Source organism: Equus caballus, chromosome 2 (genome assembly GCF_041296265.1).
Source record: "Equus caballus isolate H_3958 breed thoroughbred chromosome 2, TB-T2T, whole genome shotgun sequence".
NCBI lineage: Eukaryota > Metazoa > Chordata > Mammalia > Perissodactyla > Equidae > Equus > Equus caballus.
Genome location: NC_091685.1, coordinates 12,706,703 through 12,722,439, shown reverse-complemented (window position 1 = coordinate 12,722,439; position 15,737 = coordinate 12,706,703). Strand labels below are relative to the sequence as shown.

At 35.2% G+C, this 15,737-nt stretch overlaps 1 protein-coding gene across 7 annotated transcripts in view; it reads right to left on the bottom strand.

The window, feature by feature from the left end:
• Positions 1-606: 606 nt before the first annotated feature.
• The window catches only part of IPP (intracisternal A particle-promoted polypeptide), a 39,625-nt gene continuing 24,494 nt past the window's right edge, over positions 607-15,737 (bottom strand). For 3 of the 7 annotated variants that reach the window (XM_023630865.2, XM_023630869.2, XM_023630876.2), the window contains exons 6-9: positions 15,554-15,691; positions 14,672-14,794; positions 12,845-13,065; positions 607-2,628 (exon numbers count right to left, since the gene is read on the bottom strand). In XM_023630865.2, the coding sequence (XP_023486633.1) occupies positions 2,404-2,628; positions 12,845-13,065; positions 14,672-14,794; positions 15,554-15,691 (707 nt within the window). In that variant the 3' untranslated portion in view covers positions 607-2,403. The remainder of the gene's footprint in view (positions 2,629-12,844; positions 13,066-14,671; positions 14,795-15,553; positions 15,692-15,737) is intronic. The other 4 variants (XM_070260057.1, XM_070260058.1, XM_070260059.1 and 1 more) reach the window with 2 other exon arrangements.

The following is a 15,737-nucleotide window of genomic DNA, read 5'->3' as shown; positions in this document are numbered from 1 at the left end:
TTGTTACAGCAGCCCTAGCAAACAAATACACTATCGAGCTAGACCTTGTTCTGATCATTGAGAACCTTACCAGTTAAAGCCCATGGCTGCAACCGCCACACGATCCTTTATTAATGTAGAGAATAGTTTATGACGCCTGATAGTGAAGGAAAGAAAGCTCATACTCTTCAGATGATCTTTCACAGATTCTACTCATTAAGTGTTCCGGCAAGGAAACTCACTTTTCTTCTCCTAAACTGCATGAAGACTATACAAACTTAAAACTTTTCTCTGATCTCAACTAAATTCATTATCTTTCAGAATAGGGGCAAGTCATATTTTTAGGCTAATTGCCCAATTTCACTAAGCAAATATAGGTGAATGCATTTTGCACGTGAATTTGCAGCGTATGATTCTTTAAGTACATTGGACAGGATATTTAGAAACATACTGAATTGTCGAATATTTTGGAGGAAGAGCATGTTAACAGTTGCTCAGAAAACAGAAATTAAATATAACACCAAATGTGCAAGTCCATAACGTTAAAACACTAAAAAACATGGGCAATCCTAGTACAGTTTGGTAATTCAGCAACACTACTAATAAACTAAAGTAATACAAGGAAAATCAAAAATCGAGATACTTTATTAGTACATTCTTTTTAAAACAATCTGTCATTACTTAGGAAATAATAAGCATATTTACAATTACCTATTTTCAGGGATTGTCTGCATCTATTAAGTGCAAACACTGATTGTCTTGACATTACATTTCTGCCACAGCATACAAAATGCCTCCCTTCACAGTGCCATTTTAGGTTGGGACCACGTAATAATGGTGCCAATTATATAATGGCTTCAATTATAGGAGCATTTTATAAAGCTCTTTTGAACCAGAATGCAGATTCTCTGTAACTAGAAATATTAAAGGCACATGAGTTAGAGCTTAAATAATCTACAAATCATCTTGATACTTCATTCCTTGACATTTTACAGATACCAACCAGGCATCTGTGACCCTTCAGACTCAGGATGCCCCAAAGAAACGGACACAGAGCTTTCTGTCTGTAGTACCTAAGCTTTTCTTAATACATGCATATGGTTAAGTTATGAAAGAAAGTATCCTTGTGGGCCAATCCAAATATTTTGGATATGAGTGCAACCTGAGTCTAATGCTTACCAAAGGTTTTCTATCTAAATAAGCTGCTGATGCCTGTAACAGTATGTTGAAGGACTTTAGTAAAGAAGAGAGGAAATCAGGGATATACAAATCAAATCCTGGAATCAGCAGGGAAACCTAAATGTATGAAAGACCTTTAATAGACATGGCTCCAACTGAGTAGTAGAAATAACAGAAGTGATGATCATGTACATGGAGAAACTTCCTCTCAGAAGCAGACAGAGAACAATTCTTTAGAATGCTTCTCAGGGGGAAAAGAGAAGTTTTGGATCAGAGGTCTTTCAACTTAGACTTATGAGTCAGTGTCTATAAAAAGTTTCACAGGTACCTACAATTCCACCTTCTCCAAACCAGGCAGTAGCTTTGTAGAAAGCTCATACTTCGGCTTGCCCAAGTACAAGTAGGCTTCTCAAAGCTTGATAATCTAATACAATGCTCTCTTCCCAAAGCCAAACATATTTTTGGTGACTTTAGAAAATAGGGAAGAAATTTACTAGGCACATACCACCTGCTGGGCTCTATCACCCATTACATCATCCTATTGCAATAAAGGACTATCTCTAAAAACCTCCTATAAATTGCTCATTTGCATTCTCAGCATGAAGACAGAAAACATAAGTGAGCAAAAGCTTTTTTAATGCTGTTATCACCAGGTGAAAACTTATCTATCTAAATAAATTGCTGGATATTTCCCACATGTCCCTCCCAGTATATATGCTGCCAATAAAAAGTTTGGGGCTAGTGAACACTCCTGGCCATCAAAAGTAGGAAGTTGTTTCATTGGCTTTTCTCTGTAGGTTAAACTATGGCTACAGAAAATTGTGCTCTGGATTGAATCATGAATGTACAGATATCTTTAAAGTGTCTCACTGATAGTCTTTTATCACATAAGGGTCATGTTACAGCTTGAATTGCACTGGAGAAGCATTTAGAGGGGCTATTGCCAAGAAGCTTCTAGCAAATCATTTTTACAAATAGGACTCTACCCCTAACTGGAGTAGAGCATAAACAGCATTTCTGTCGGTAGAGTTGGCAAATTTTTGTGAGCTCTTCATTGATTTAGGATATATACCATATCCTTTCTTACTTAAATTCTTAGAAGAATCATTCTTTAGTTATTTATCTACCAAAACATGGAAAATTCAATAGAATCAGAGGGTCCTGTCACCAAATACATATGTGATTTGCAAAAGGTCAGATTCTGTATTTTGAAAATGTTTCTTGTGCTCTCTTATGCTTTACATTTCATAATACAGCAACACCTCCTTCACAACGACTGGTGATCATGTTACCGATTTCTGTCCATGTATCTGAATGAGGGTTATAAACTTCAACTGAGTCCAAGGTACCTGGGGCCAAGAAATCATGGCTGGAAGATCGACCTCCAGAAACATACAGAAGTCCATTGACTGCCACAACACACATGCCTGCTCTGGGCACTTTCATTGAGGCAACTTCAACCCACTTTTCCTGGGTAAGAGAAAAAAAAAAGTGTCATAAAATGATAATAGAGAAAACTGCTGAGAAATCAAATACTCTGGTTCTTTTTGCACATTTAAATTCCAAACTTACAATTCAATTTGCCATAAAGTATGTAGAACCTTTTTTTTTGGTGGGGGGCGAGACGGGGGTGGGGGTGAGGAAGATTGGCCCTGAGCCAACATCTGTGCCAATCTTCCTCTTTTTGTATGTGGGATGCCTCCACAATGTGGCTTGATGAGCGGTGTGTAGGTCGGCGCCTGGGATCTGAGCCCATGAACCCTGGGCCACCAAAGCATAGCATGCAAACTTAACCACCACGCCACTGGGCCAGCCCCAATATAGAATATTTGTAAATGAACTTTTGAGTAGGTATAGACAAAGCAGTGAATTTAGAAGAAAATAACTGAAAAACATGTCTGTGATTAATTATAAATTATGATCAGGAGATAATCTAGAAATTCTATATAGGCAGGCATGCTGAGAAACTAGTTCTATGGTATGCAAGTAGGTAATACAACCATGCGTGCGCGAGCATACACCACACACACATATATACAACACCCACATACACAACACAAACCCACAAAGCTCCAAGGAAAAAAACTTATATACAGAGTGCTTTTAAAATTCTTTAATATGCTAATGAGCCTTATAAATCTCCAAGAGAAACAACACTTGCCAAATTTATTTGACCATGGAATCCTTTTTACAAGGACCATCTAGTGGAGTTAGTGGTCTGCAAAATATATTTTCAGAAAGGTAGTATAGATAGGGGTTGGAGACTATAGCTATTTTTGTAAGCCTACAAACTAAGAATGATCTTTCCATACTAAAAGGTTATTTTAAAAAACAAAAAAACACTATGCCAAAAAAAGAGATTGTATGTGGCCCAAAAGGCCTAAAATATTTACCATCTGGCCCTATAACAAAAAGTTTGCTAACTCCTATATACACTGTTCCCTGAAGAAACTTCAATAAGCTGCTATCGCCTAAATGACTCATAATGTCCTACTCCAGGGAAAATGTCTACACCCAGAAAACAGAAAAGCTAATAAAGCTTCTGAGAAATAATCAAGAGAGAAAAGAGCAAGTAGCCAGATTAAAAAAGAATCTGGAAATGATGAACAAAGCCTAAGAAATCATAAAAGGTAAACACTGATTATTTATCCATGCTAGAAAGTGAACTTTTTGAGGACAAGGACTTAATGAGCTTCATATCCTAGTACCCAGTATAGCACCAGCATATTATAAACAGCCAATTTATGTTTGCTGATCTGAACGTAAATGAAATTCTGAAACACTAAAACCAGGGACAATCCTTTGAAAATTGAAGCACAATATTACATTTGAAGGCTATTTGATTATCTGAAATTTGCAGAATCCATCACAAAGTTGGAATAGCTGAAAAAATACTCATTTTAAAAGACAGATATATTCACAAAAATATCCATAGCTGGTTAACATAAATTAGGATGTTGGCGTATGTTTATCATTAGGGAGAATTAACCTTTGCTCCTCCGCACAAAATGGCTCTTGACATATTAAGGAAACCATGGGGCTCATCCCATAATGTTTACTTTTCATTTCTATCACTGTATTAGAACTACAGTTTGCTTTTTATCCTGAGTCATCTCAAAATAAACTCTGTAAAACCAGAAACAAGTTTTACACTATCTTTAGGGTTTGGTCTATAATGTAGGACTTTAGTAGATGGTAAATAACAATAATATTTCAGAATTATGCATGAAAAACCAAGGTAACTCATTACTAATAAGCACTTACTTTGGAATGAAAACCTATTCATTTCCAGTCTTATAGAAAAGTAAGCAACAGAAAATGCCCTCAGAGAGTTCACTTTGTATATTCCCAAATAAGATCATATAGAAGGTGAAAGGAATTTGAACTACCACCAAAGTTTGAAAGTTGTCAGAAATGAAAATCAAAATCACACTTTAAAACAAGACAAGGATTCCACTCTTGCCACTTCTATTCAACACTGTACTGGAGGTCCCAACCAGGGCAATTAGGAAAGAAAATGAAATAAAAGGCATCTAGATTAGAAGAGAAAAAATAAAATGATCTTTATTTATAGATGACATTATCTTGTATACAGAAAATCCTAAGGAATCCCCAAAAATCTATTAGAGTATGAGTGCTGCAAGGGTTCAGGATATAAGATCAATAGACAAAAATCAATTGAACTTCTATATAGTAGCAATGAAAAAATATGAACATGAAATTTAAAAATTCAACTTACAATAGCATCAAAAGAAATACAATACTTGGCAATAAATTTAACCAACAAACTGCAAGGAACTGAAAACTATAAAACATTGTTGACACAAACTGAAGAAGACCAAAATAGATGGAAAGACATTCCATGTTCAAGATAAAAAGACATAATATTGCTAAGATGGTAATACTCCCCAAATTGATCTCAGATTTAATGTAATCCCTATCAAAACTCAGCTGGCTTCTTTGTAGAAACTGACAAACTCATCCTAAAATTCATATAGAATTCAAAGGACACAGAATAGCCAAACCAACTTTTAAAAAGAAGTACAAAGTTGGAGGACCCACAATTTCTGATTTAGAAACTTAATACAAAGCTACAGTAACTAAGACAGTGTGGTCCTGGCATAAGGATAGATATGTAGTAAATGAATGGAATTTAGAGTCCAGAAATAAGCCCTCACATTTATGGTCAAGTGATTTCTAACAGAGGCTCCAAGATAATCCAATGGGAAAGAATAGTCTTTTCAACAAATGGTACTGGGGCAACTGGTTTACCTACCTGTCAAAGAATGAAGGTGAATCCCTACTCCAAACCATATACAAAAATTAACTAAAAAGTAATCAAAGACCTAGAAATAAATCTAAAACTATAAAATTCTTAGGAAAAAGCATAGGCATAAATCTTCATGACCTTGGATTAAGCAATGGTTTCTTAGTTTTGACACCAAATGCACAAGTGACAAAAGAAAAAATAAACTTGACATCAAAATTAAAAACTTTTGTGCTTCTAAGGATACCATAAAGAAAGTAAAGAAAACCACAGAATGGGAGAAAATTTTTGTAAATCATATATCTTACAAAGGACTTGCATTTAGAATAGAGAACTCTTACGAAAATTCAATACTAAAAAGCCAATCCAGGGCCCAGCCCCGTGGCCGAGTGGTTAAGTTCACGTGCTCCGCTTCAGCGGCCCAGGGTTTTGCCGGTTCAGCTCCAGGGCGTGGACCTAGCACCACTCATCAGGCCACGCGAGGCGGCATCCCACCTGCCACAACTAGAAGGACCCACAAGTAAAATATACAACTATGTACCGGGGGTTCTTTGGGGAGAAGAAGGAAAAATAAAATCTTTTTTTTAAAAAAAAAAGACAATCCATTTTAAACTGGACAAAACAAATAGATTTTTCCTCAAACAAGATATAAAATAACCAACAAGCACATGAAAAGATGCTTAACATCATTAACCATCAGGGAAATATGAATCAAAATCACCATGAGATACCAATTCACACCTGTGAAGACAGCTATGATCAAAAAGAGGGGCTGGCCCCATGGCCGAGCGGTTGAGTTGGTGCACTCCACTTCGGCGGCCCAGGGTTTCACCAGTTCGGATGCTGGGCACGGACATGGCACTGCACATCAAGCCATGCTGAGGCGGCATCCCACATGCCATAACTAGAAGGACCCACAACTAAAAATATACAACTATGAAAAAAATATATATATATACAACTACGTACCAGGGGGCTTTGGGGAGAAAAAGGAAAAATAAAATCTTTAAAGAAATCTTTAAAAAAAAGAGAGAGAAATAAGGGGCCAGCCTGTGGCATAGTGGTTAAGTTTGGTATGCTCTGCTTTGGCAGCCTAGGTTCACGGGTTAGGATCCCGGGTGTGGACTTACACCACTCGTCAGCCATGCTGTGCTGGTGACCCATATATAAAATGGAGGAAGACTGGCACAGATGTTAGCTCAGGGCTAACCTTCCTCAAGCAAAAAAATGAAGATTGGCACCAAATGTTGGCTCAGGTCTAATCTTCCTTGGCAAAATAAATAAATAAATAAACAATAACATAATAACAAGCATTGGATGTGGAGAAATTGGAACCCTCATAGACTGCCAGTGGTTATGTAAAATGGTGTAGCCACTTTAGAAAACTATCTGGCAGTCCCCAAAAAGGTTAAACATAGAGTTACCATATGATCCAGCAATTCCACTCCTAGGTATATACTGAAGAGAAATGAAAACATATGTTGACACAAAAATGTGTACATGAATGTTCACAGCAGCATTGCTCATAATAGCCAAAAAGTTAAAACAACTCAAATGTTTGGTGTGTCAATTATATCTCAATAAAACTATTTCTAGCATAATTTAGTCAACCCAGTAACTGAGGGCATGAAAAAAACATTAGGGAGCTCATATGGGCAATAACAGGATGGGTAATACGCAGAGGTGGCAGATGAAGAAGACAACTGGTGTGGTAGGGAGATTTGTTTCATTTAACAAATTAGTAAATTGAATGAACAAGTAAGTAAATATATTGAGAACAACGGGAATAAAATTTTAATTGACAGAGAAGGTATTTACAAACATGGAAAGGGGAAAGGCCTGAAAGAATCTGATATGTTGTACTGGAATTGGAACTATCATTATGAACTGACGGTTTTATAACATACATGCACAGATATAGAAATACTTATAAATGAATATGTGTGTGAAAATATACACACATATTCATACATATTTCCTAGCTCTGTTTACTCAGAATGCCTAGAAGCAGCAATACCCCAGTAGCAATAAAGTACTCTGAGTGTCTAGATCTTCGTTTTTAAATACTGTCCTTCAGTAAGACGAGCTGGAGCTTCTTGGAGAAATGGCTGATTCCAGGGCTGGAGCAGAGATCTCTGTACAAGATGAGCCTGAAAGATTTTATTATGCTAGAAAGTAAAGAAATGCTCAATGAATAATGGAAACATGTCTAAAGGATACAGGAGGGATTTCCACTTTCAGCCATGATAGAGTAACTGTTACCAAACTTACCCTCCTACCATAAAAACTTAGACACTGGACAAAACATATTAAACAAAGTTCTCAGACAGTGGACAACAGGCAATGTGAAACTGTGATCCCTGAGAAAAAGAACCAAACAAGGTGAGCTCCATGGTTGTCCAGGCTTTCTGCAAGGCAGGACAGTCAGCTGATTTAGGAGACAGAGATCAGAGTTTAGAGAGGTTGAAGCAGCTGAGATTTGCAAGGAAGAGTGCCAGAGGATAGAGGTCCCCTTGTGTCTTTGGTGGAATACCACTAATCTGGGTACACATAAAGTGAGACTCCATGAGAAGAGGCAAAGAACAACTAATGGGAGGATGTGACACAATAAAAATATATATTTGGTCTCTGACTCCAGTTCCTGACACAGAGTTCCTAAATTCCTTGGAATTTCCTGGGTGATAGGAGTGTCTTTTGTTCTAATGAGGCAACTCTTAGTGGGCTGCTGAATAGGTGGCAGGTTACTAGAAAGACTAAACCAGGATTAGAAGCTTAGAACTTTCAGCTCCACCCCCTATCATTCCAGGAGGGGAGTGGGGCTGGAGGTTGAATTAATTGATCATGCCTACATGATGAAGCCACCATAAAAATCCCTAAACTATGGGGTTTGGACAGCTTCCAGGTTGGTGAACACATGCATGTGCCAGAAGAGTGCTGTACCCCAAACTCCTCAGCGACAGGAGCTCCTACACTTGAGACCCTTCTGGACCTCACCCTATGTACCTCTTTATCTTAGGTACTTATTTGTGTCCGGCTACTTATTTGTGTCCTTTATAATATCCTTTATAATAAACCAGTAATAGTAAGTAAAGTGTTTCCCTGAGCTCTGTGAGTCGTTATAGCAAATTATTGAACCTGAGGAAGGGATCATGGGAATCCCTGATTTGGAGCCAAGTCAGACAATGTAACCAAGTCAGTGGTTAACCTGAGGACCCACTACTTGAGACTGGTGTCTAAAGTTGGGGGCAGTCTTGTGGGACTGAACCTTTAATCTGTGGAGTAGTTAGTGTCAGAATTGAACTGACTTGTAGGAAACTCAGTTGGTGTCCATGGAGAATTAGAGAACAACAAACCCACATGTTTGTTGTCAAAAATATTTTAAGTAGAGAAGAAGTTTTCCTTTAGAGTTATAAGCTGGACAATTTTCAGAGCTCACAAAGGGCTGGATGATAGTCTAGTTCTTTTTTTTTTTTTCCCTTCTTCTCTCCAAAGCCCCCCAGCACATAGTTGTATATTCTAGTTGTAGGTCCTTCTGTCTCTGCTATGTGGGACACTGCCACAGCATGGCTTGATGAGTGGTGTTAGGTCCATGCCCAGGATCCAAACCGGTGAAACCCTGGGCTGCCGAAGTGGAGCTCATGAACTTAACCACTCAGCCATGTGGCCGGCCCCTGATATACTAGTTCTGACCAGCAAAAGTGAAGAGACCTTGTTGAACAGCTAGGATATTCAGTTGAGACTCAAGAAAGGTCATACTTTAGTGGTAAGGCTAAACTAGACCTAAAGGAAAGGCTACTCTAGACGTTCCCTACAAAGCTTAAAAACAAGTCTCAAAAGAATCAATCTGATTTACAAATACTTTAACTACTTACCAAAACTAAACTCTTCTTAAAGGAAGAAAACAAAATCCAAATACTCAGCAACATAACATTCACAATGTCCAGCATCTAATCAAAAGCTACTAGAAATATGGAAAGCAGGAAAAATGTGACCTAAACCAGGAAGGAAAAATTTCAACAGACAGATCCAAAAATGATGGAATTAGCAGATAAGGACTTTAAAAGATATTACAAATATGTTCAATAATCTAAAGGAAAACATGAACACAATGAAGAGAGAAATGGAAGACATAAAAAAACCAAAAAGATCTTCTAGAAGTAAAAAACATCATATCTGAAATGAAAAATTCCCTAAATGGGATTAGACATTGCAAATTAGAAGTTTAGACACTGTAGAAGATGAATGAACTTGAAGACATAGCAAGAGAAACTATCCAAACAAGCATGGAGAATAAAGTTTCAGTTACACAGGATGAATCCATTTTGGAGATCTAATGTACAACATGGTGACTATAGTTAATAATACTGTATTGTATACTTGAAATTTGCTAAGAAAGCAGATCTTAAGTGCTCTCATCACAGACAAAAAAAGGAAAAGGGAACTATGTGAGGTGATGGATATGTTAATTAGCTTGATTGTGGTAATCATTTTATAATGTATACTTATATCAAAACATCACATTGTACACATTAAATATACACAATTTTTTTAAATTGAGGTAAAATTAGTATATAACATTATATAAGTTTTAGGTGTACATCATTATAATTTGACATCTGTATACACTACAAAGTGATCACCACCAAAAGTCTAGTTATCGTCTGTCACTATACACTTGACCCCCCTTCACCCATTTCATCCACTCCCAACCCCCTTCCCCTCTAGTAACCACAAATCTGTTCTCTATATCTATGAGTTTGTTTCTGTTTTGTTTTGTTTGTTCATTTGTTTTATTACTTTTTGGATTCCACATGAGTGAAATCATAGTGTTTGTTTTTCTCTATCTGACTGATTTTACTTAGCATAATACCCTCAAGGTCCATCCATGTTGTTGCCAATGGCAAGATTTCATTCATTTTTTATGGCTGAGTAGTATTCCATTGTGTATATAGAACCACATCTTTATCCTTTCATCCATCAATGGATACGTAGGTTGTTTTCGTATCTTGGCTACTGTAAACAATGATGCAGTGAACACAGGGATGCCTACATCTTTTTGAATTAGTGTTTTTGTATTCTTCAGATAGATATACAGAAGTGGAATAGCTGGATCATATGGTAGTTTTTAATTTTTTGAGGAATCTCCACACTGTTTTCCATAGTGGCAGCACTAAATATATACAATTTTTGTCAATTATACCTCAATAAAGCTGAAAAACAAAAACAAACTGAAGCACAGAGAGAGAAAAAAGATGAGAAAAAAATTAACAGAGTCTCAGTGACCTGTGGAACAATATCAAGTGGTCTTACATGCATATTATTGGAGTCCTAGAAAGAGAGGAGGAGAATATTTGAAGAAATATGGCTGAAAATATTCCAATTTGATGGAAGCTATAATCCCACAGATTCAAGTTCAATCAATTCCAAGCAGGTCAAACACAAAACTCCAACAAGACACACCATAATCAAATTACTGGAAAACCACAATAAAGAAAAAATCTTAAAAGCTGCCAAAGAGAAAAACGACACATTATATACATGACTACAAGAATGACTACTGAACTTCCCATCACAAACAAAGCAAGAAGATAATTAAACATCTCCTTTAAGGTGATGGGGGAAAAAAACCACAACCTAAAATTCTATACTCAGCAAAATACCTTTCAAAAATGAAGGTGGAAAAAAAGTTTCAGAAAATGAAAGCTAAGAGAATCATTGCCAGCAGACTATCACTAAAAGAAATATTAAGGAAGTTCCTTAGGCTAAGAGAAAATGCTATGAGATAGAAACTTAGTTCTACACAACAGAATGAATAGAACTAGAAATGGTAAATATACGCATAATTATGAAATGTTTTCTCATTAAAAATTTATTTTAAATATAACTGACTAAGCAAATATAACAACATTGTATTGTAGCGTTTACAACTTATATAGAAATAAAATGTACAATAGCACAAAGGATGGGAGGAGGAAATGAAAATATGTTTTTCTAAGTTTCTTACATGAAAAGTGAAGTGGTATGATATTATTTGAAAGGAGATTTGATACATTAAAAACATTAAAAAATATATAATGTAAATACATATATTATATAATGTAAATGACCACTAAAAAAAGGTGAAGAGATATAGTTAATTGAACAATAAAAGAGGTAAAATAGAATACTAAAACAATCAACATAAAGGCAGAAAAGAGGGAAAAAAGGTATCAAAGAATGGATTGTACAAATAGAAAAACAGCAAAACAGGAGAATAAAAACCAACCATATCTTTAATTACATTACATATAAATAGTAAAAACTCTGAAGACTTCATTTGAAAGTCAGAGATTGTCAAATTGGGTTAAAAAACAGACCACAACTATATGTTATCTTACAAGAGATACAGTTTTTAAAGATGTAGATAGATTTAAAGTAGAAGGAAAGAAAAAGATATATGATGTAAATACTAATCAAAAGATAGCTTGACTACATTAATGGTTATATTAATATCAGACAAAGTAGACTTCAGAATAAAGAATATTACCAGAGACAAAGAAAACTTTTCATGACTATAAAAAAAATTAATTCATCAAGAAGACATAATCATCTCAATATATACACACTTAATAACAGAGATTTAAAACATGTGAAGCAAGACCCCTGACAGAAATGAAAGGAGAAACAGACAAATTCATAATTACAGATGCAGATTTCAACACTTCTTTCTTAATAATTCACACAAGAATAGGACAAGTTGGAAAGACTAGGGGAAGCTTGAACAATACTAACCAACTTGACCTAATTGACATTATAGAACACTACACTCAACAACAGCCGAATACAAATTCTTTCCAGGTGCACATGAAACATTTGCCAAGACATAAATCATACAAAATACGCTCTTTCATCACAATGGAATTAAATTAGAAATCAATAACACAAAGATATCTGGAAAATCTCCAAATATTTGGAAATTAAATAACATACTTCTAACAACCCATTGGTCAAAGAGGCAATTAACAGGAAAACAATAAGATATTTTGAAATAAATGCTAATTAAAACACAACATATCAAAGTGTGTGTGATGTGGTTAAAGCAGTGCTTGAAAACAACTTATAAATTTAAAGGTTTACATCATAGAAAAAGAAAGGTCTAAAATGAATCGTCTAAGCTTCCACTGTAAGAATCTAAAAAAAGAAGAGCAAACTAAACCCAAAACAAATAGAAGAAAAAAAGAGGAACAGAAATTAATGAAACAGAAGATGGATAATCAAAGAAAAAAATCAATGACACCAAAAGTTGGTTCTTTGAAAAGAAAAAAGAGATAAAAACCTACAAATGATCAATATCATGAATGAAAGAATGCACATCACTACAGATCTTACAGACATTAAAAGAATAACAGGATACTAAATATTTGAAATCATCCAACCTACCTCTTCAAAGGAATATTTTTCTACAGTATGAAGAGCATCTTGTGTCTCATTCCACCCGCCAACAGAATAGATGCAGTCATTGAGTGCAGCCACTCCAAGATATGCTCTCCTGGTTCCCATTGGAGGAAGTGGAGACCAACGCTTAGAAAGTGGATCATAAACTTCAAAAGAACGAAGCTCTATTCCTTCATTGTTGATGCCCCCAATTACGTAAATTAAACCTGGAAATGGAATATTTTTGCTCAGATGCTATAGAAAATAGGATATAAATAATTATAAAAAGTAATAGTTGTGATTTCAGTTTGCTATGTCAATGTTATATTTAATGTAGGGCTCACAATATTCTTTAAGAGAGAAAATCAACTTCTGTCTAGTTTATCACGGCTCATATTTAAGCATGTCACAAAGAATTAGTGGTATGAATTTAAAGTGCCATTGAATTTTCAAAGAACTTAATGATGCTATAACAAAATAATTTGTTAGGCAAGGATTTCCCATCTTACTGTCTGCATGATGATCTCAAGTTCCAGATCCATCACTGCCAAATATAGGTAAAAAAGGAAAGGGAAAGGGATTTTTCCCCCTAAAAAATTTCACACACTTAAACCAGGAATGACATGGCCATATTTGATGACAGCCTACCTGTTGCTCAGATGGACATAAAATAAAGTAGAAAACTGAATTTAAATTAGAATAGTTATATGGCTAGATTAAGGTATCAGGATCAATTACTAGAGTACAATAGAATGTAGTTCACAGGCATTTCCTTATTAAATTTGATTTGAAAACACTGGTTCTGACAATATACAATTATTTTTGAGTGCCTAATGTTGTTTCCCATGTTCTAAAGTAAGGAGTTATAAGTTATAAAGAATGGCATTTTAAAGAACATGAGCTAAATGTTAGTAAACTTAGATTCTAGCCCCAGCTTTGCCAATAACCAGCTATGAGAAAAGACAACTCACAACCTGATCTTTAGCTTCCTCTTCTATAAATAATGAGGTTGAAATAGATAATCTCTAACACGCCTCTCCAGCTCTATGATTTTAGATGAGAAGATAAAAATAATAAATATAAAACAACTAGAGAACACTATAATATTAAACAACAGAATACAGTCTGCACCATGTAGTTTGAGCATTTAAATGCTAGTGGAAATCTGAAAAGGTACTCACAAAACAGAAAGAACTTGAGCTGGGAACAGCAGGCTGAGTTGTCAAATAGCAATGGGCAGACTGCTTTCTGCTTTACAGGTACATATAAATCTGCTCTCCAACTCTGCACAGAGAATCAGGTTCTATTTGACAGTACTTACTACCTCCCTCTTAGGGTATAGTAGACAATTAAAATAATGTCTGTACACACCATTTTAATATGCAGTACAACATTTTTCAAATCTGTCATAGCATTATATTCTATGCAGACTAAATCACAATGTATGGTGTTAAAAAACACTGAAGAAGTCTATAAGAAGAGACTATGACGATTGTTTTTGAAATTCTCTCCCTATTTAGAAATGCTAAGGCCTGCATGGGACAGAAAACGGATGACAGTTCAAATGCTTATTTTGCTAGTCAGGTATTTTTGCCTATCTGTAATTTAATCCTAGCTTTGTTTATTTGGGAAAAAATTGATTATTTTGGCAATACAGAAATAAAGATATAAGAAATTAAAAGATATAAGAGGTTAAAGGCAGAACTTCCATACTGTTAGTGTCAATTATTCAATACTAACAGACATAAAAAATACTTTTGTGAAAATAAAGCCTCAAGCTCAGTTTTTTAAAAAATGTATTTTCAGGAAAAATATTTTATAAAGCAATTACACCTTGCATTTCACAGCAGCCAAAGTAGTAGCGTGACATAGCCATGTTGCCAACTAGTTCCCACTTATTTTCATCAGGATCAAACCTTTCAATGGTATTCCCTATCTCAGCTCCAACCCATCCACCTGTAACCAAACAGAAATGTTATTTCTGGGATAGAGGAATCTTATTTATGAAAAACACCTTAGAAAATATCTAATCTGAGGTCTTCATATTATTAATGATTATGATATGGTGGACCAGAGAAGTTATTTGTCCAAGATTACATGAAAAATTACAATCTGTGAGTAGAACTTGGGTCTTTTAACTTTCTTCCTAGTTTTCACTAGAGATTTAAAAAAACGAAACAACAAAAACGACAACATATTGCATAGGAAATACAGTATTTTGCAAAACTACCTTTTGAAACAACTTCCGCATATTCAGAATGGTTATCCTAATCATGAGATTTAACTAGTCAGCTAAAGTGCTTCAATGGACATCTCATCTATGTTTTATCTCCATCTCCTTCTAAGAACTCCATTCTTGACAATATTCCCCAAGTAATACAATTTGAGAAAATGAATTCATAAAGCTGATAATCTCATACAGACACACAATATATAATAATATTTATGGTGTTTTCAATCATTTTATAAAATTATAAAATGTACATATTATGTACATTGTTCTGCATTTTATTTGCTCATTTGGCAATACCTCAGGAAAACATCTCTAAGCCAATTGTTAGAGCTATAATTCCTTATTTCACATAGAAAAAAAATTTTATAAAGCTGAAAACATACAAGTTTCTTAAGGGACAGAAGGAAAATTTCTAAAGTAATCAGAATCTGATTAAGAATTTAAATAATATGAGATATCCTTAAATTGAACACCATAATTACCCAAAGCATAGATAGCCCCATAACACACACACACTCCCAGGCCACATCGGGGTTGATTCATGGAAGCTACAGTTGTCCACTGTTTAGTAACTGGATCATAGCATTCAGTACAGTCAAAAATCATTGAATCCTTTTCACCTGAGTTAAATAAAAGAGACACATATGAGAAAGTCTAGTAATACTA